The sequence below is a fragment of the Canis lupus genome, chromosome 18, assembly GCF_048164855.1.
Source record: "Canis lupus baileyi chromosome 18, mCanLup2.hap1, whole genome shotgun sequence".
NCBI lineage: Eukaryota > Metazoa > Chordata > Mammalia > Carnivora > Canidae > Canis > Canis lupus.
Genome location: NC_132855.1, coordinates 29,886,717 through 29,909,257, shown reverse-complemented (window position 1 = coordinate 29,909,257; position 22,541 = coordinate 29,886,717). Strand labels below are relative to the sequence as shown.

General features: G+C 41.0%; 2 protein-coding genes across 3 annotated transcripts in view; one reads left to right on the top strand and one right to left on the bottom strand.

Moving 5' to 3' along the window:
• Positions 1-1,724, bottom strand: part of ANKMY2 (ankyrin repeat and MYND domain containing 2) — a 36,313-nt gene extending 34,589 nt beyond the window's left edge. The window contains exon 1 of the mRNA XM_072783897.1: positions 1,416-1,724. Coding sequence (XP_072639998.1) covers positions 1,416-1,482 — 67 coding nt within the window. The 5' untranslated portion in view covers positions 1,483-1,724. The remainder of the gene's footprint in view (positions 1-1,415) is intronic.
• Positions 1,725-2,037: 313 nt separating this feature from the next.
• Positions 2,038-22,541, top strand: part of BZW2 (basic leucine zipper and W2 domains 2) — a 62,921-nt gene continuing 42,417 nt past the window's right edge. The window contains exon 1 of one of the 2 annotated variants that reach the window (XM_072783901.1): positions 2,038-2,194. The gene's annotated coding sequence lies outside the window, so the exon portion shown is untranslated. The remainder of the gene's footprint in view (positions 2,195-22,541) is intronic. The other variant, XM_072783902.1, reaches the window with a different exon arrangement.

The window sequence follows — 22,541 nt, the reverse complement described above, 5'->3', positions numbered from 1 at the left end:
CTGAGCGGATCCTGTTTCCTTCTGCCCAGCACAGTACCTGGCTCACAGCTGGCGCTCACGTGTTAGAACTGAATCCCAGAGCCAACCCGGGGAAGGGAGAAAGTAACCGCAGGACACAAAGCATGCAGTACCAAAAAAAACAAAAAAACAAAACAAACAAACAAACAAACAAAACACAAAAAAGGGGCCAGAACCGTGCAGCACAAACGATAAAAGCACCAACTCCATGTCCTACAGTCCTGGGCAAAGATCACTTAGGATAAATGTAGCTGTGACTGGTTTAAAACTGTTGAGATCAGACGAGGTGGCCTTGGGCTCATCTGCACCAGTGGGGTTCAAATCCGATTTTTTTTTTTTTTCTCTTTTCCGTCTAGGCTTCCCCTTGTCAGTATTAAGAATAAATCTGCCTTACTCTCCGAGGGTCCAGATTTGAGCCAGGCTGCCCGACAGGAAGAGGGCTGGAAAGTGGGGAGCCTGCATGGACAGATGTGCAGATGTGCCTGCCTCCATCCTGGAGCGTAAACTGTGTCCGCGGTGCCTGTGCAGGAGAAGCCACGTAGTCACGCTGCTGTCACCTGCCAGGTAACGGGACTCGGCAGGGGACTCCTCCGGGACGTCCACTCGGGGGCAGAGGGGAAACAGGGCCCCCGGCCGGTCCCCGCGGCCCGGCACCCGAAGCTGCGGAGGTGGGACAGGCGCCGGGAGAGCGCCAGGGCAGGCGCTGACGAGCACGCGGCGGGGAGCGGAGCTGGGCGAGGGCGCCGAGGGCTGCGGGCGCCCGGCCAACCTCCTGGCTTCCCCGCGGGTTGCAAGGAGGCCGCGGAGGCCGGGACGCAGACCCCTCCAGGTAGCAAAGGACAGACCTAGTTCTGTGCCCTTAGAAAGAACCCTTCTCTAGAGGATTTCCCTCCCACCCCACCACCTCCCCCCCAGGCGGGGGCGGGGGCGGGGACGGCCGAGGCATCCAGATTCTTCGGCCTCCGGAAGTCGAAACGGCCCTTTAGACAGACACCCTTCCAAGAACCCGAGGCCTCCCCCTGTCGCCAAGCCCGGCGAGGGTCAAAATCACCTGGAGAGTTTTGCAGAAGGCGCACCATGGGACCCACACCCAGGGGCCGCTCGTTAACGATCTGAGCCGGGGCCTGGAAATGTGTTTCTTTCCAAAAATCGGATTCGGAAGACGAACCGCCGCGGCCTCCAGCTCCTGTCGCAGCAGTGCTGCTGGCTCCCCTCCTCGCCACCCCCGCAGCCGGTCCCGGGCCAGGCCGGGAGACACGCTGCTTTCCCGGTGCGAGGCCACCAACGTCGCCGGACCCGCGGCGGAGGGTCCGCCCGGCCAGGGCCGCCTCCAGGCTCCGCCACGCCTCCAAGACCAGGCCTGCGAGCGCCCCGCCGCAGCCCAGCAGCGCCCATACCTTTCGCGATGACTTCTAGCAGCTCCTTTTCTTCCCGGGTCAGCTCGCCTTTCGTTATGTGCACCATTGCTCCCGCCAGCTTGAAGACGGTTCTATTTCCTTGGAGGTATTAGAAAAAGAAGCAGTGTGTGCGCGCGTGTTAGGAACGCCGAGCGCAGCGGGGCAACTCGAGGCCGGGGCGCTGAGCAGCCAACCGCGGAAGCGCCCGGAGGCTTGGCCCCCTCCCGCGGGCTGGCGAGCAGCTGGCGAGCTCCGGCGAGCCGGGAGGTCCTTGGGCCGGCCCCGCGGCCGCCGCCGCCCGCCCGCCCGTCATTGGCCAGGCCGGGGGGCGGAGCCACAGGAGGCGGCAGCCGGAGACTCCCATTGGCGCAGCCCGGCCGGGAAGAACCCAACGGAGAAAACCAGGGGGGGGGATGGAAGTCGTCTTCCGCCTTCCCCGCCGCGCCCTGCCGCTCCGCTCAGAGGTCTAGGCGCACGCAGCCTTCAGGCTCCCTCTCCTGAAGTTCTGGGCCCGGGCCTGGCTGCTCGGGGCGCCGAGGCCCCCGGCTGCGGCGACGAGGCCGCGGGTTCCCCCGGGAGTGGCGCGGCCCGAGCGGGGGGCGGCCCGGGGGGCGGGGCGGCGCGGGAGGCGGGGCTGCGCCGGGCTCCGTGGGTCGGTGTCAATGTGTCTGTCCTTCACTCCTCCATTGTCTGCCGCCGCCACTGCCGCGGGTGCCACCGCCGCTGCCGGGATCGCCGCAGCCTGCAGCCTCGCGCGTCGCCGCTACCTCCTCGGACAGGTGAGGAGCGACTCGGGCGGTGCGGGGGGCGCGTGGGAGGCTGCGGGGAGCGCGGCCGCCGCCCCGCCCCGCCGGGGGCTCCCCTCCGGGCCGGAGCGGGCGGCAGGAAGCATGTGCCCGCTGGGGCGCTTCCCGGCCCCGGGGTGGGGGAGCCTGCCCGCCTCCCCCGCGGCCGTCGCAGATGCCGCGCGCCGCGCCCCAGGCTGAGGACCCGCCGCTCGCCACGTCCGGCCGCCGCGGGGAGACCCGGGACCGCGAGGCGGCGGGGGCGGGCCACGCGGCGGGACGCGGTGGGTGCAGAGCGGCGGGGGCGTGGACCGCCAGATGCGGCCCCCCGGAGGCCGGGGCTGGGGCCTCGGGCCAGGGGCGCGATGGGGGAGTGCGGGCGAGCTGAACGCGGCGCGGGAGGGCTCTCCAGAGGGGGTAGTTCTCCTTCGGCCAGCCTCGACCGCCTCCCCCCCTCCCCTCCCCACCCCACCCCCCTCCGGCCAAAGCACACACACTCTGCTTGTCATCTCCTCCGGCCCCTGTGGACGCCGCGGAGGAAAACCGGATCTGAGCGCCCTGTGGTGCCTGTTGAGGATGTTTGGAAGCAATTCACACTTAAACTAATACTTGGTTTAGGAGCGATGGCCCGGGGGGAAGGGGGAAGGAAGGGCCTCCGCTCCGCTGGAGTTCCCGGTCTCTTTGTAACTCAGATCTTGAGATTTATGGAAATAGGGAGGGGAGGGGGAAGAGGGCGGAGATTACATTGGTGTTGCTGTCTATATATAGCCGTAGATTAGCCTCCTAATCCAACCTTCATTCAACCGTTGGAGGTTGCCTCGAGCGAGCGTGCAGTTTCCCCCGTAGGTAGTAGCTAGGGGGTAAGTACAAGTGTGAACCCTCCTGCGGCTCAGAAGCGAGACTTAGTAGCTAAGACGGAGTCTGTCGTTGCTCCAGGGCGCGCCTCCGCAGCATATTTACGGCATCAATGAAAGCTTCCTTAGAAATTAACGTGCAAGTGTTACTGTGGTTTTCTCTGCCGACTTGTATTGATTTTTCTTCCTAGACGCATCTACTTCAAAGAGAAATATTTGAATAATTATGGAGACTTTTTTTTTTTTTTGCTAAGCATCCCCACCAACCACTCTTTCTCCCCACAGTGCCACATATGAAATGAAATGCATTTTCATCTGGCCTTATAATCTATTTCTTTTTCTTTCTTTCTTTCCTTTTTTTTTTTTTTTTTTTAAGCATTCACGAAAGCTTCTGAAATCCTGGAAGATGTTCATCATTATTTCCTGCATTTAGCAGAATCTTTTCTAAACTCCAGCTGTTTTCTTTTTAAGGCTTCATCTTTACAGGCTGAGGCAGATCCGAGCCAGAACATCTCACATGAAAATACTTTGTAATTATTCATCTCAGTGTATAACAAAGAAACTGTTGTGTGATGATGCTTTAATAATGATGTCCCTGTTCAAACGACCAAGTAGTAAGGCTTTTGAGAGTGACCAATCTTTTGTAACGCTCAGAATGCTGTTCCTGCTACAGTTACAACTGATTTAAAACATAAGTAGCATGCAGAAGAAACCCACAAATGCTTGCAGAGTAACCTCCTCTAACATGTGATGTAACATTTTCGGCGGATCCCTCTCTAGAACTGGGTACTTCATTGCCAGTATTTCCATCTCTTGTGCCAAATTGGGGCCATGGTTGCTTGAAGGTCACACCTGTTTGTCTCACTGAGGTTGTCAGTTCCTCAAGGATAGCAACTTATTGCCTATTTTCTTGTTGCTTTATGGCATCTGGGTGGCATTTAGTCCTCTGAATACATGACTTCAGTGAATTTAGTCAATGCCATTTAAAAAACTTAACACCTACCCAGAAATGCAGATAAATACTATGTTTAAATTCCTAGAAACCGGTGCGTAATGGATAGCATTCATCTGATGGATTACATTAATCATTTTGTACAGGGCAAATATTTAATGTAGGAATAAGGTTAGCTAATGAGCATACCTTAAACTTGATCAAGGAACTTTTCTTGTACTATGAACGTATTCATGTCAAAGAAGTTTTATTGGTAATAAAATAGCTACCACCCACTTACAGAGTTTTTGGTTTGTGCCAGATATTCTAGCAGATGCTTTATTGTATAGAATCTACTTTTACCATTGTTATAGTGACCTGAGTTAGTCAATGTTACCTCTATTTCAGCAGAGAAAGAGGACAGAAACTAAAAGAACTTAGTAAGTTTGCCCACAGCCCCACAGTTAGGAAGTATCAGGGCCAGAATTGGAATCCAGATGTGCCTGCAAAACCTTTCTCTTTCTGCTATTTTCTGCCTACGTGGATGGCAGTAAAGGGGAAATTCTGTAATCTTCAAGTAGTCAGGAGAGAACACATCTGTGTGGTTCAGCATGCCACAGGTACAACAGCCTCCTCCCTACCTCTTTTCCCAGTCTTTTCTCCATGCCCAGCAACCATTGGTATCTGTTTCTCTCAGATCCTTCCTGAGAAGTTTCATATAAACATAGTTTATATGTTTATAGCTTATATGTATATTCCCACTTTTTGAAAGAAACTGGAGCATACAAACACACTTTTCCACACTGCATTAAAAATTTGCTTTGGTCTCTCTTTTGTCACCTTTTAAAAAATAATATTTTCTGAAATGTCTGAAATTGTTGTGTCTCTTTTCTATTACTGCCACCCTAGACCTCTCTCCTGGCCTGTTCCAGCGGGTTCCTAAGAAGCCTGCTTCTCTCTCAACTCTCCTCACCCAGCTAATTCAAGATGCCACCAGTTCCGTAAACCTTGAACACCCACCCATCATCCACCCAAGCATGATGAGACATAACTCTGTAAAGACGGAATTGATTCACTTAAAACATGTCAATAGCTTTCCACTGGCCACAGAACAGAGGTTCAGTTCTTGCTTGGAAGGCTCCAACTTCTGGTCCCAGCCGGCATTTCCAGTCAGCCAGCCCCTCCCACACACTAAGGTCACCACACTTCTGGTTCCCTCACATGCCAGTAATTTCCACCTCTTTGTTCCTGCTTTTCTCTTCCTGGAATGCCCTCCCTTCCCTCACCACAGGGCTCTCTGTCTCCTCAGATCTGATGGACTGCTTAACTTTCAAAATACCACTTCATGTAAACTCTTCTCTCCAGCTTTCATGATCACCTCTCCCATCTCATTCAGTGAGGGCATCACAGGTGCTAGAAAACACATTACTTCATAGGTTTGAAGGGGGGGTAACTAAAAAGCTCAAAGTCTCTACTCTAATCATTGCTTCTTCATCTGGCTCCCCATGAAAATACCTGAAGCAAGTACCTTTTTCGTGACATTCTATGATAGTTCTTATTTATCTGTTTGACCCCTCCTCCTTCTCAACTATGAATTAACTAGGACTAATTTACTCTTGTTTCTCAAAATCGTAACCTAGTGTCTGGCACCCAGTGTATACTCACTGGTTGCTGAGTTGAATTTAGTTTGATCTCTGAGTTATTTTAGGTGGATTTGTTTCCCTACTTGACTAATCCTTCCTGGCAATATGAGGTGATGTGGCACGGAGCGCACACAGCCATAACCAAGGGCAGAAGGTCTTTAAATGTTTCATTCTCAGGCTTCTTGACATTCTGATTGATGAATGCTGTCAACCAAGGAATAAAAAAATGTTAATATGCACATGTTACACATTTTGCATGCCATTCCTGGATTTCCCCCATTATAGCCCCAGACCTCCAACTCTCTGCTTTTAGAGAATGCTGTTTCCTTTTTGTTGCAGGGGAATAGCTTGTTTTTGAGCGTTGCATCTTTCAGGATAATGTTTCCTTGACGTTCGATTTTCTTTTCTTAGGTACATTTTTTTTTTTTTTTGAGAGAATATTTGACACTTTTAAGGAATTTCATTTTAGGGGATCCCTGGGTGGCTCAGAGGTTTGGCGCCTGCCTTTGGCCCCCAGGGGTGCGATCCTAGAGTCCCAGGATCGAGTCCCACGTTGGGCTCCTGGCATGGAGCCTGCTTCTCCCTCTGCCTGTGTCTCTGCCTGCCTCTCTCTCTCTCTCTCTCTCTCTCATGAATAAATAAATAAATAATCTTTTTTTAAAAAGGAATTTTATTTTATTTTAGGTTTGAAAGAATTATTGTAGCTATATTTTTAAAAGATCCCTTGTCTTTTAGAGATATACTCTGAATTATTTGAGAGAATTATATGGCATCTGAGATTGGCTTCACTATAATTCTGTGACCATAGGAGACAGACACCGAGTAAGAGTATTAATGAAGAAATTGACTTGTGTTAACACTTGAAGCTGGGTGATGAGTACATTGATTTCGTTAAACTGTTCTACTCTTGGGTATGTTTGAAATTTTCCATAATGAAGTTTTTAAGAGGAGGATTTGGAAGTATTACAGCCTCTAAAAATTGTTGTTGTTGTTTAACAAAGCAGAAGAAATAATATGAATGCAAATGTTCTTTCTCTATACTTGGAATTTAGCTTATGCAATTATTCATTTAATGTTAAAACAGTTATACCTAAATCTGCAAAGGATGATCTTGTGAACAATGCATTTCCATAAACTGTTCACATCACATTTTAGCTTCTCCACAAAACTAAGAGGTAGGTGGCATTGCTCAGTGCTTGTGTCACAGGCTTATGAATATCTCACTGGAAGCTAATTTTCATCTTTTTTGGAAAATGACAAAGTAATTTGCAGACGAGTCTGAATAAGGGGTGTAAATATATTGAATTTAAAGGAAAAAAGCAAGATGTGAATGAAGTGGAGATACCGATTTTCTTCTATTCCTTATAAACCATTTCCGAAAAAGAAGTACCAAAACTGTTGTGAGCAATATCAGCATTTTTAGGACAAGTATATTAATGTAGGAATATAAGACTCAGAACTTGTGCCTGCAAGATTCTTACTCAGGGTTTGCTTAACTAAATGCTTATTTTCACACTTACTTCCTGGATTCTTACAACTTTATAATTTAATATATCCTGGTATTTAGGTTTCTTTTATTATGTCTTGGACTTTTTAAATGTTAATGATTCCCAAGGCTGACATGGAGATTTTTTATATCATTTTTAACATGTCTTCCCAGACTTTGACGGATTTTTAAAGATTTAATTAAGCTTCAAGGTGAAGTCTTCACAATGTCTAAGGACAATGTAGCCAATCCAATATCACTGCCAGATATTGCTGAAGTACACATTAGTATATCTCTAGCTTCATCTCATATTTACATTACCTATATCACTGTGCAATTTAAAACTATGCTGGTGCCTCTTATCTGTGTGTAACAGAACTGCTCCAATAATTAAAAATAGAAAGCTATTTCTGTATCAGAAGAAAAAAGTTAGTACCCTCTTCCCAATATTAGGCTAGAAAATTGATGGTTTTGTCTCTTGTCATTTGATTGTCTATTGTGGGATTGTGTTAAGCCTAGAAGACAAAGCAGCTCTTTAAACTACATTGATCACCCTCTGAGTAGAATTTCTTCCTGGTCTGTTGATCGTGGAGTAAAGCAGGCCCACTAAGTAGCCTCTTCTGATCTGGTAGGAAATGATTATGGATGGTCTCTGGGAGACAGCCAAGCACAACCAGAGCTCTGGGAATTGGAGGGAGAAAACTTTATTTATTTATTTATTTATTTTTTAAATTTATTTATTATTTATTTATTTGTTTATTTGAAAGAGACAGAGAGACCTAGTACAAGCAGTAGGGAGGTGCACAGGGAGAGGGAAAGGGAGAAGCAGACTTCCCCCTGAGCAGGGAGCCAGACGATGATGCATGGCTTGATCTCAGGCCCGTGAGATCATGACCTGAGCCCAGGTAGATGCTAACTGACTGAGCCACTCAGGCACCCCAACATAAAAATTATTTTTAAGGAGACAGTCACAAGAGATACAATTCTAATAATTAAATCTCAGAATTGATATGTTATTAAGAAAAATCTTGGTGTTCATCTGTTATGACCAATGAGTCCCAAAGAATAAGACATTTTTTCCTCCAGGAGGATGGTATGATATCTTTCAGGAGATAGGCCAACCCCTGAACCAATAGGAACTGAATGAAGTAATCATCCTAAAGCTTTGTCCTGCTTATATCAGTCCATAGGTTAGATACCTTTGAGAACCCTTTGCTTGTTCAAGTGGCGTCTCTGATACCTACCTGCCTTTCAGTTCTAATTGGAGCAATGTTTTTACTCCTCTACCCATCAGGCTTCCTGATCCTGGAATGCCCACCTCCACCCATTTCTGTATCAAATTTATTCAAATCCTTCTCAGCTCAAATGATCCCTCCTCCCCACAGCCTTCTCCAATCCCCAGCCAGAGCAGTACAAACAGGAGTGTGAATTCCAGAAGGAGTGGAGCTCAGTGGGAGGGCTAATTCCTGGACAAAGTGGGATTTTGAACGAAGTCTAGAAAGGACTGGTAAATTTGGCAAGCCAGAAAATGGACAGCATTCCAGGGAGAACAACCCCCTAGAAAACCAATTATAAAAAATATAACATTAAAATATTTCCAAGATAAATATGGGCTGCAGTTTTAGGGTCATCCATACAGGAACAAGCAATGATTTCACTCAAAGACATGTTTTTCTCAATGTCAACTTTTTAAGATCATAAAAGTAGTAGATTATGTTTTAAAGCATACATTGATGATGTTCTTACTCTCAAGTACTTTATAAAGCGTGACGTCACATGTTAAGACTAAATCAAAATTACAAACCACCGCGTTCAGCATTGGTGATAGCAGAAAGTTGATACTAGGCATGAGAATACAATGGAAAAGAAAATCATATACCTATTAGAATTTTTTGCCCTTGATTACACAATGATTTGAAGTTATCCAAAACGACTAGAATAAACAGCTAGAAAATAAGTAGGAAATTCTTTGTGAAGCTTACTTTTTAGATAAATTATATGAATATCTGATCCATGGAATTTTAAAAATCTATACCTTAAAGGAATTTTAGGACTTTTTACTGTCTCAATGTGACTTTTTTTTCCGTTTGGACTATTCTGATTTTGATGTTGATTTTTTTTTTTTTAACACTTTTACTCAATGGAATAAGGCCTTGCTGAAACAGTTAAACCTGAGAGATATGACAGGGATTTAATAATCAGACTAATGTGAATCACTTTAATGCAAGATTGTGGTTGTCATTAGGAGTTTCTGCAGCATTTTCCCATGGTGTCTATTAGGGAATAAAATATTTGATGATTTAGAATAATTTCTGGGTTTTTAATAGAAAATTGTACTAATATTAGCAGAATATACACAAGAATACTTTTCATTCTTAGCGCACTCTAATGTTGATATTGATGCCGTGAGTCTCTTTAGAAAATGTTTTTTGGATAGTTAAATGCCAAATGGAATGATTGGGCTTATTCTGAATTTGACATGCATTGACCAAAGAGTGCCAAAAAAATGTTCTGAGGGTCATATTTGTAAACTATCTACTTCGAAAATAAAGGTTTAAGTAACTCACTGAATGAGCTATTCTTTTGGCAAATGCAAAAGAGACAGTGCTTTTGTTATTCTTCCTTGATTTTTTAATATCAGGTGTATCTTTTTTATGCAAAAGAAACAAAAAATAATGTAATGATAACATTTAAGAAAGCATAATGGCCCACATTAATAGTAAAGATAGTGTCTTAGGGCACCTGGGTGGGTGGGCTCAGTCAGTTAGGCATCTGACTTTGGCTCAGGTCCCGATCTCAGGGTCCTAGGATCCAGCCTCACACTAAGCTGGTAGCCCACTTGTCCCTCTCTCTCTGCACACCCCCATTCATGCACACACATTCTATCTCAAATAAATACATGGGGATCTGAAAGAAAGAGTCATTTGGGGCTACCTTTAGTTCTCTTAATTGTGCAAATAACATTTTAGTAGGAAAACAGTAACTTACATCTGTGAAAGATGTAGAATTATATTTAGTCTATTCATATTTCAAGTTATTTTTATGTTAGATGAGGACTTTCAAAAAACAGTTGTTATAGTCACCTGGGTGGCTCAGTCAGCTGAGCGTGGGACTTTTGGTTTTAGCTCAGGACGTGATCTCATGGGTTGTGGGATCAAGCCCCACCTACAGCTCCAGGCTCAGCCAGAAGTCAGCTTGAGGATTCTAACCCTTTGCACCTCCTCCCATTTACATGTGCATTCTCTCTCTCCCTCCCTCTTTCTCATAAATAAATTAGATGGATGGATGGATAGACAGACAGAGAAATGCAGTTGTTAGATGTGCTGTTATATTTGAGGATTTCTAAATAAATCACAAGAAAACTACTGGGCAGAGGTGAGTAATAAGAAGGAATACCAACCCTTAAACACTGCAGGGAATATATCATAAGCCACTGTGGGGTGAGCAGTTTTAGAATATTCTACTATTATCCTGTTCTTATACATTCATGCAGAGGACCTTACTGCTTTTCAAACTTAACTACAACAGTTTCCTGGGTTTGTGATTTCTTTTTTCTGCTTTTTTCTTTTTTTCTTTTTTAGATTTTCTTTAAATTCAAGTTAGTTAACATATAGTGTATCTTTAGCCTTAGGGGTAGAATTTAGTGATTCATCAGTTACATGCAACACCCAGTGCTTATTCCAACAAGTGCCCTCCTTAAGGCTCCTCACCCAGTTACCCCTATACCCACCCTCCTCCCTTCTGGCAATCCTCATTTTGTTCCCTATAGTTAAGACTATCTAATAGTTTGCCTCCCTCTCTGTTTTTTTATCTTATTTATTTTTCCTTCCCTTTCCCTAAGTTCATCTGTTGTCTTAACTTCCACAAATGAGTGAGATCACATGGTATTTGTCTTTCTCTGATTGACTTTGCATAGCGCAATACTCTCTCGTTTCATCCCTGTCACTGCAAATGGCAAGGTTTCATTCTTTTTGATGGCTGAGTAGTATTCCATTGTGTGTGTGCACATATATATATCAATTATAAGTTTTTTATGTATATAAATATATATACCACATCTTCTTTATCCCTTCATCTGTTATTGGACATTTGGGCTCTTTCCACATGTACCCATTCAAATCACTATTTTTGTATCCTTTGGATAAATACCAAGTAGTGCAATTGCTGGATGGTAGGGTAGTTCTATTTTTAACTTTTTTAACCCTCCATACTGTTTTTCCAGAGTGGCTGCCCCAGTTTGCATTTCCACCAACAATATAAGAGGGTTCCCCTTTCTCCACATCTTCCCTGACATCTGTTATTTCCTGAGTTGTTTATCTTAGCCATTCTGATTCCTGTGAGTTGGTATCTTAGTGTGATTTTGATTTGTATTTCCCTGTTGCTGAGTGATGTTGACCATCTTTTCATGTGTGTTGGCCATGTGTATGTCTTCTTTGGAGAAATGTCTGTCCGTATCTTCTGTCCATGTCCTGGCTGGATTTTTTCCTTTTTTGTATGTTGAGTTTTGATAAGTTCCTTATAGATTTTAGATACTGGCCCTTTATCTGACATGTCATTTGCAAATTTCTCCTCCCATTCAGTAGGTTGTCTTTTAATTTTGTTGATTGTTTCCTTGGCTGTGCAGAAGCTTTTTATCTTGATGAAGTCCCATGTCATCATTTCTAAGGGGGAAAAAAATAAAAGATGTGTGTTTTCCTCAGTATACAAGGTAATAGAACTGGATTATTATAAACAAGAAGGAGAACCCCACATTGCTGGGACAGAGGAAACCGCTGGCTAGGGGAAGGGATGTGGTGTTATTATTCAGGAGTGGGAAGATTGTTTTTGGTAGAGGTGAGCCTCTACAGGAAACAATATGATAATCAGCTTCTATAATACTAGAAACCATGGTGCCATAAATTTCCTATTGTTTACATGTCCCTCGGAGGCAGAGCTTTTGTTAAATCCTCTCACTAAGGATTTTTTTTTTTTTTTTTTCTTAATAGAACTCTGGAAAACTGTTTGGCATTTAGGAGATGATGAATGCCAATTCAGTTTATCCAAGTGCTGAACTAGACTTGAAAATTAATATTTATGCTTTATCTAATTCTAAACCATAAAATCTATGAGGCAAATAATGAAAAAGGCTGCCTTTGAGTATCATAGAAATAATTGCCCAAGACACGGCAGCAATTTTGGTTGACTTTTAGGAAAGTGCACTAAGTGGAGTCTGGGTTGATCAGATTCTGGCCCTGACTGTTCCTTGTATGTAAGCTCCTGATACACAGGAATATTTTTTTTTTTTTTTTTTTTTGCTTTTCTCTCTTATCACCAATGTTAGGATGGAATGCGTGACCTCAGGCAAATGGTATGGTACCCCAGAGCCTTATTGGATTGTTAGATGAAGATCTGGTTTTAAGTCCTTGGTTTTCAAAGTGTTGCATGCTTCATGGATATCAATTATAAGTTAAAACATTAAAAAAATGTATTTAATTATTAAAACCCTCATAAACACAACTGCAGCTCCAATGGATTGTATGATCACTTTAACATCTTGAAAACCATTACTTCTTGTGAACTCATACTTGCCAGGCTTTGTGCAGTGCTTGAGTACAATCTCCACCTGCTAGAAAGTAAGAACCATGCAACTTGTCTGATTGGCCCCTGTTGAATTCCTGTTGTTACGTTTGAGCCTTTAAAAAATGTACTTGAGAGAATCTATAGGTCATTGCTGGTTTGTTTTGTTTGTTTGTTTCATTTTGGGTTTTGGGGGGCTTTTTTTTTTTGTATTTTCAATTTTGAGTTTGTGTAGTCCACTGCTATAAAATTATGTCAGGGAAGACAGTCCCATATCATCAGTGTGCTGTGTGTCATTAAGTCCTAGGCTTGGCTTTGGCATTTCTGTAGAGTACATGCTCTGCCCATTGTGAAATACTCATGTATGGTAAGTGTTTTTGTTGTGCAACCCTTCAAATAAGGCTTCATCTGCTAAACAGGCTTGGGCAGGTCCCCCCCTGGGAGGTTTGGTGGCAGGAGTGGCTTGGTTGAGAGAACTCATAAATGCGGATATTTGGATGCCTGCCCACTACCACTTTTGAGTTTCCTGAAGGTCCAGTATCATGTTTTTTAATTGAATGCTCCAAAGCAAAATTCTCCCATTGGTTACTAGTCAGGGTGGTTTGTTTGTTTGTTTGCTTTTTTCTAGAAGATTCTATTTTCCTCCCCTTTATTAAAATGCTGAGAAGAATGGAATATACTTCAATCCCGTTTGCCATAGTTACATCTTCTAACTTCCCACTTAAACTAGTAGTCATACACACTCTTATAAGTTTTTCATCTGACAGAAAATCAGCTTCAAAAAACTGAGTTGCTCTCTGGCATTTGGCATCACTCCCTGCTGATTCTGTCTTTTTTTTTTTTTTTTAAGACTACTTTCTTTTTTTAAAGGTTTTATTTATCCATGAGAGGTACACACACAGAGGCACAGAGACCTAGGCAGAGAGAGAAACAGGCTCCACACAGGGAGCCAGATGTGGAATTCGATCCCAGGACTCCAGGATCACACCCTGGGCCAAAGGCAGGTGCTCAAATGCTGAGCCACCCAGGCATCCCTTAAAGACTACTTTTTTAGAGCAGTTTTAGTTCATAGCAAAATCAAGAGGAAAGTGCAGAAATTACTATATACCTTCTGCTCCACACATACATAGTCTTTGCCATTATTATCATCCCCTTCCAGAGTAGTACATTTGGTACAACTGATGAGTTTATGGATCATTTGATAGCACATGGTCTGGCATATCTTGAGTTCCCATTATAAATCTTCCACCCATTTTCTTTCTTTTTTTTTTTTTAAGATTATTTATTTGAGGGGGTGGGGGAGGGGCAGAGGAGAGGGAAAGAAAGTCTAAAGAAGTCTCGTGCATCTGGCGCCAGGCTCTATCTCCAGACCCAAGATAACAACATGAATGAAAATCAAGAGTCAGCCACTCAACCACCTTGCCACCCAGGCACCCCTCAATGTATTTTCTATACAACCATGTATGTGTATTTGTTGACATAAATGCATAGACATTTTCTGAAAGGATACATAAGAAAATGTCAAATTATTTGTTAACTGTTTCTATGAGTGGGATTCCACTTTATGGACATATATCATGAGTGAAAGTTGGAAAGTGTTCTTTATTTTTTTACTGTTATGCCCTTTTATACTGTAGTAGGTTTTTTTGCCATCAGTGTATTAATAATACTTTACAGATTAAAAGAGACCTATAGGGGCAGCCCAGGTGGCTCGGGTTTAGTGCCGCCTTCAGCCCAGGGCCTGATCCTGGAGACCCGGGATCGAGTCCCACGTTGGGCTCCCTGCAGGGAGCCTTCTGCTCCCTTTGCCTATGTCTCTGCCTCTCTCTGTGTGTCTCTCATGAATAAATAAAATCTTTAATTAAAAAAAGGTATTTTTATACCTTATTCAAGTAATCAAATGGCATGCATTATAATCTATAAAATATATGACCATATATTAATGAGATAAATAATGGGTAAAATAAAAGGCATATCTTGGTAGATATTGCCCTCCTAGATCATCACCTTGTGAGATTTTACATTTACCCTGTTGATAATTCAGTTGATCAAAAATGTGTTACATTTATTTATTTATTTTAGATAATCTCTACACCTAATCTATGACTTGATTTGCAACCCTGAGATCAAGAATCACATGTTCTACAAACTGAGCTAGGCAGACACCTCATCAATAAATGTTTTATTTTTTTAAAGATTTTATTTATTCATGAGAGACACACAGAGGGAGGCAGAGACATACAGAGGGAGAAGCAGACTCCCTGTGGGGAGCCCAATGCGGGACTCAACCCCAGGAAGGACCCTGGGATTACAACCTGAGCCAAAGGCAGATGCTCAACCACTGAACCACCCAGGCTCCCTCAATAAATGTTTTAAATTACTTTTTTGAAAAGTGTATTCAGGGGCCCCAGGGTGCCTCAGTTGGTTGTCTGTCTGGCTCTTGGCTTTGGCTCAGGTTGTGATCTCATGATCATGAGATCCACATGCTCAGCACTGCATCCACTTGGAATTCTCTCTCTCTCTCTCTCTCTCTCTCTCAAGTAAATACATAAGTAAATTTTTTTTAGAAAAAATATATTCATTGCCTTTGAACATTATACAAAGGAGGAAATTTTTAAAATATTAATTAAAAGAAATTTTGATTAGTGGCAGCATAATTAGTTTAATGAATAGTTATCCTATATTGAAGGAGGGAAATAATTTGACAGGTAAATTTTGGGATGTAATCTTTTTAAATCAGTTATTGTATAACATTTTGTACTTGCATGTTTTTTGCTTTGATAAGTATTTTTTTATGTATATACAGAAACAAAAATGGACTGTTTTATTTAAAATTTTTAAAAGCCTTTTCCGTTCAGGAACTGTAACTTTGCCTTTAGGTATTTGTTTGAATCAGTAAAAGTTAGAACTTCTTACTTTTAACAACCTTACCTCTTAATTTGCATACATTCATACATACACACTTTTTTTTTTCCACTGTTGCCTTTATTCTTTCTATGATGGTAATCTTTAATAATACTCTTTCATTTTATATAATTCTCAATCTCTCAGTCAAGACTGTAGTATAGAAGATGATTTCCATGGCAGGAATAATACATGTAGTTCAGGACATGGTTAAACAGGTCATGGCTTGCTTATGCCAAGGATCTTGTGTAGTCTGTGTATACAACAGTATAAAGAATCCCCATTCTGATGTTACAGTAAGGATATTTGAGGGGAGTGTTTTCTTGTATCTTCAGATAGTCAAATACAAGGAAATATGCTAACCAGAGTAGTATATTATAGGCATCTTCAAATCAAGATTTGACTTTTGCTTTGCTTGCCTTTTTTTTTTTTTTTTTTTTTTTCTAAACTGTGCAATCAGTACAGCAGGGTTATTTAATTCTTACTTCACAGCTGACCATATTCTGAAGTATCTGGGGAGATATAGTAAGTCTCGTTATGGCAAGCTTTATTTCTAATCAGTCCCAGAAAATAGAAAATCCTCATGTTATTTAAGTTCCTGGCTTTTTCAGCCCCCTGAATTGTTCTCCTTGCCCATCCTCATTCAGAAAGTACATAGGACTTCAAATGGATGTTTGCCTTTGCTCCTTGGTTCTGTATGTATATGTTCACTTTTTTTCTGAACCATTTGAGAGTGGGTTGCATGCCCTTTGCCCCCTATTATTAGAGCATACTTTTGATAGAGCCACAGTGCAATAATAAAATCCTGTGAATTTAACATAGATATCATACTTATCACCATAGTCTATACTCCATCAATTGTCCTAGTAATGTCATAAAAATATGAAAATTGTATATATGTAACATGTATGATTACCTCACAGCACATACACTCAAGGATTGTATGCTGCATTTAGTAACGTCCTTTTCATTCTCCTTTTATTTGCTACAGTTCTTTGATTTTTATTTTGTTTTTGTTTTTTTAAGACACTGACATTTTTTAAGAACACAGTTGTTTTGAAGAATGTCCATAGATATGCATTTGTTTTCTCATCATTAGATTCAGATCATTCATTCATTTTTGTTTGGAATGCAACATAAATAATATTCTGTTCTAACTGCAAACATCCAGAGCCACGTGATGTCTGTTGTCTCTTGGTTAAGGTGTTATCTTGTTTCTCCACTGTGGAGTTACCATTTTTCTTTCTGTAATTTATGCAAAGATACTGGAGGCTCTCTGAATATCCTGTTGATCATCAAGCATGCCTGCACACATGTCAGGGCACTTTTAGTATACATGGATGATTCTAGCAAGGATCCATTTTTGGTACAATGATTGCAAAATGATGATTTTCTACTCCGTGTTTCCTTCTCTCTGTATCAGTTGGCATTCTACTGAAAAGAAACTTTCATTTCTGCCCATTTACCCTCCTTTCCCTTGTGCCCTGATGTATTTTTCTTTCTCTGAAATAAATGAGTATAGGGGATCCCTGGGTGGCTCAGCGGTTCAGTGCCTGCCTTTGGCCCAGGGCATGATCCTAGAGTCCTGGGATCGAGTCCCATGTCAGGCTCCCTGCATGGAACCTGCTTCTCCCTCTGCCTGTGTCTCTGCCTCTCTTTCTCTCTCCCTCTCTCTCTCTCTCTCTCTCTCTCTATATATATATATATATATATATATATATATACACATATATCATGAATAAATAAGTAAAATCTTTAAAAAAATAAAATAAATGAGTATAGACATATAGATTCTTCCTTTATTCACTGAATTATTGTCCAGGCCGTTTTCCATTATTTTGATGGCCACATTATCTCAATTATCCTCAGGATGATTTCTATGTAGTTTGATCTGTTTTTATCTTTTTTTGTTAAAAGCAATTCACTGTTTTTTTGATATAAGACATCTCTAGCCTTGGAATCAGCCATTTATCTTTTTTTGTTAAAAGCAATTCACTGTTTTTTTGATATAAGACATCTCTAGCCTTGGAATCAGCCATTTATCCAAAAGATCTTTACTTCTTTTAGTAGGAAATGATACTTGGATCTTGTGTCATATTTCTTTTTATGCACAGATAATATTATTACTTGTGACCCTTTAGGGATTGGTTTAAATTTCAAAAGAGGTTAAAGAGTTTCTGTTTAAACATATATAACTTTTTAAATTAAAAAAATATATATCCTTATATTATAGAAAATATAGACAATTAATGTAACAGGAATAAAATGCCCTTTAAACTTAGTGCTCATGTTGACCACTATTGAGTGCTAGTGTGTTTTATGTAGCTTAGATCACATAATAAATTATATATATATAGAGAGAGAGAGAGAGAATTTGTTGCATTGTTTTTGTTTTGTTTCTGTTTTTTGTTTGACTGTTTTTCAGGGTATTCTTGCTGTTTTTACCTAACGTATCGTTTTCTCCAAGTTTGAAAAATTAAACAATTGTAGTTTTCAATCTTCGTTGTCTTTCTATTCTCATTACTGTGATATCCAAAAGTAGGAAACATTTATTTACTTGGCCTCCTCCTTTTCTGCCTCCCTCTTCAATCCCATATTGTTATTTATACTCCATCTTTCCCCTGATCATCAGAGGATATAAAATTATCCATGTGGAAAGACAGCTATTAGTATTAAAGACTGTGGGAATAATTTATTTTGTATACTAATTGCACTTTTGATTTTAGCTATGACAAGCTACTCAGTGATAAATGTGTTTTCTCTAAAATTAACATCACTGTTTGGCAAACAAATAAGTGATTCGAGGAAATATCCGCCTGGTTGTTGCTCTGGTATGTTTCGATATATGTGGATAGTTTTTAAATAGTGTGAACAAATCTCTGGTTTTGCAAATAGTATTTTTCCTTTTTAGTGTAGGATTTTTTAACCTTAGCACAATTAAAATTTTGGACCAGAGAACCCTTTGTTTTGGGGGAACTCTCCTGTGCATTGTCCATTACTTAACAGCATCCATAGCATCTACCTAGGAGACATCAGTAGCATCCCTACATCCCCAGCATGACAAAATAAATGCCTACACACATTGCCACCTGTTCCTTGAGGGGATAGAATTACCCCAGGATGAGACCCCTGCCCTAGAACAATGCTTAACACATAAGCACCCCAAAATACAAATTAATACATATTTAAACCACAACTGCCCAATTTTTGGGCATTTCCTGGTTTTATACCACTATTTCCTCTAAGCTCTCAGAATTTATGGTTTGAAATCTTGTAGGTATACAGTCATCACAATGCTGTTATCTGGTAGACAAAAGTTCCAAGTGTCTTCACTTACCAAGAACAGAGGCTTGAGGGCATTTTGCTGCTAAAATACTTTGAAACATTTTACTTGAGGGGTGGGTTTTCTAAAAGCCAAAATGTGCTGCAATGTCTGGTGTGTGTGTTTGCCTGTTTCCACCTTAACAGGATTTGAGAGACTTAATAATCACATCAGCAAGATTAGCCCATCTGTAAAGCCGAATGGAGATGCTTGGTCAGTTATTAAGAGAAGGGAAGGACCTAGGAGAGATTGCATCTAGGGCAAGTGGAAGCCCAGAAAAGGGAATTTGCATGCCCCCCAGGATACTTTTTAAAAGTCAAAGTAAGCAGAGGGCATGGATTGATAGGATGAAAGTATTTTAGGATTTTATTTCCAATTCTTGAAAGTATTCTAAATTAACTTCACTAGAAAAAAATAAATGAGCTTACACATTATCTTAATTTATTTCAATGAAAAGGTTATATGTTATGCTTCAAATGCAATTTTTAGAATATTTCTGTTTTTGCTAAAAGGAAAGCAAAATATCAGCATTCAGAAATAAGGTAGGTATACTAATAAATTTAAGGTATAAAATTGTGAAATGTGATAATGAAAATTTGACCATGATGCCTTTATATCTTAAAAGATTTAGATAAACAGCTCTTAGTTCTCTTTTTTTCACAACATGATTCCTTTGGGCATTGGCCATTCTTTCCTTGTAAGGTGGTTGCTTAGCACAGTCTAGTTTCCACCATTTATGTCCCTCTGGAAATACATAGTTGTAAATTTTTGAGGAGTGAACTATTAAATGTGATACTCTTTAAGAAAGATTATTTTTCTTCTTTTATACCATTAAGGATAAGAGAATAAAAGGATACCTGGGTATGGCTCAGTGGTTGAGCATCTACCTTTGGCTCACTCAGGTTGTGATCTTGGGGTCCTGGGATCCAGTCCCATATCAAGCTCTTCACAGAGAGCTCTCTCTGCCTATCTCTCTGCCTCTCTCTCTCTGTGTCTCATGAGTAAAAAAATCTTTTTTTTTTTTTTTTTTTTTAAATGGAGGGCAGCCCCGGTGGCGCAGCGGTTTAGCGCTGCCTGCAGCCTAGGGCGTGATCCTGGAGACCCTGGATTGAGTCCCACATCGGGCTCCCAGTATGGAGCCTGCTTCTCCCTCTGCCTATGTCTCTGCCTCTCTCTCTCTCTCTCTCTCTCTCTCTGTCTCTATGAATAAATAAATAAAAAATCTTTAATTAAAAAAAAAAAGGATAAGAGAGGGATCCCTGGGTGGCTCAGTGGTTTGACACCTGCCTTTGGCCCAGGATGTGATCCTGGAGTCCCCGGATCGAGTCCCACATCGGGCACCCTGCTTGGAGCCTGCTTCTCCCTCTGCCTGTGTCTCTGCCTCTCTGTGTGTCTCTCATGAATAAATAAATAAAATCTTTAAAAAAAAAAAAAAAAGATGAGAGTAAAGGGGATATGAATATAACAGTAGTATTTTTGTACTAAAAAAGAGAATATCTGATTTTATTTAGAAACATTTTTCTTTTATAGGTAGGCTACTATTTTAAATTTCATTGTTGTTATTTTTTTTCCAATTATCATAAGAACTAAAACCCACATAGAATTTGCTTGGAGATACAAAGAAGCATTTTGTAGAGGCTAGGTGATTTTGATTATAGAGAGGCTGTTTGGTACAGAATCATGATAAGGACATTATACAAGATAGTGTTATTCTAGGCAACAAAGTGCAGTGTTATTGTAAGCATTTATCTGGTCTATTGCTTTAGAATATTATAATTTACACTTTCTGAGTGCAACTTAATTATTTTTGCTTCTCTTGAGATCATTGTTACCAACCCAAATGACTCCTGGACATTACAACTTTGTTTCTGTGAAGGATTTGATGTATGTTCTTAGTGTTTTAGCTTTAATGGAAAAGAGAATAGTTTATAACTATGGGCAATTTTTAGTTCTTTTTATTAAATGCTACATTATTTTGCTCATTTGGAATATAGAATAAAAGATGGTTTTGTGTTCCTAAACACAAAGTACTTCCTGAGAATGTTGCAGTGAAGTGGCTCAGTTATATTACTAGTTTTGTGTGCTAGTATTACTATCTTTGTGAAACACCTTATATTTTGGAGATGATATTGTTGCCCTATAACTTTTATTATCTTAGAATTGAAAGTCGTCGTCTCCTCCTCCGCTGCCGCCTCCGCTGTTGTCGTCGTCGTCGTCTTCTTCTTCTTCTTCTTCTTCTTCTTCTTCTTCTTCTTCCTCCTCCTCCTCCTCTTCCTCCTCCCCCTCCTCCTCCCATGGTTATTTACTACACACAGAGACTTTCACTTTGAAGTTTATTTTTTTCTTTCTCACGATAGCCACCTGGTTTTGAAATTTGAGCAAAATGTTCCTCAGAACTACTTAATTTTTTTTTTTAATTAATGAAAATCTTTCTGTTCTTTATACTTTCACCTCTGTTATAGAATTGAAGTGTGTTGGCCCATAATGAATTCTTAAAAACTGGATTGACCAACATAACCACTAGTCGTATTGGCTATTTTCATTTTAATTAATGAAAATTAAATAAATTTAAATTCCTCAGATACACTAGCCACATTTCAGGGCTCAAGGACTATATGCATCTAGTAACTTCCATTTTAGACAATATAGATACAGAACATTTCCACCATCACAGACAATTCTGTTGGATACACTGCTTTAGAAAGCAGGTATGGCAGACCACAACCTGAAAGACCAGTCTGATCCACCACTTATTTTGTAAATAAAGTTTTATTGGAATAACTGGTTTACATGTTGTCTATGGCTGCTTCCAGGCTCTAATAGCAGAGCCACACCATGCGGCTCACAGGACCTAAACTATTCTCTTTTCTCCCTTATAGAAGAAGATTGCTACCTCACTTTATGTAGCATATCATATTCATAATGTTGAAGTTCTTTGAATCACATAGTTATATGTATATATTAGCAGTATAACATATGATATAAGGCAGATTATCATAGTTCAAAGATGATCCAGACCCAAAGAACAGTCATCTCCTTCTAGAAACAAGAAAGTTAGTCCTTCTCTGGTAGATCAGATTCTTTCCAAAACGAAGGGAATTAAAGAAGAAAAATACCAGGCAAGGCAACACACAATGTCAATCTACTCAAAGTGCGCTGGGCAACTGCAGAATTAGTACACAGTTGCCAAAGAGGCCAATCCATTTGAGCTGCTGGTCCATTGTCGCACATGGGCCCAGAGTCAGTTTGGGAGTAAGGGATATAGAATCTACAAAGGACCCAGGGCAGCTAGGATATTAACAGAGGGGAGATGGGTGAAAATTTATTTTCTAATATGTTAAACTTTAAAAAATCTTTCAATTGGGCCTTTCAATTTAGGAGTTTATTAAAAAAATGCTTATTAATAAGGTACTTAATTTTGAATTTTTGAAGGATTGAATCTTTTTAATATTTTATCATCTTTTGTGGAGTATCCAAGAAATTTAGTCTCTTAGGTAACATGAAATATTTAAATCCATTCATCTTTTAACCATTTTACATACAGTTTTCTTGTAATACTATTTTAAACCATGTCCCCCCCAAATGGAGCTTTTCCATTTGGGGAGGACATGAACTTTTGTTTGTATGTTTGGCTTATAGTTTTTG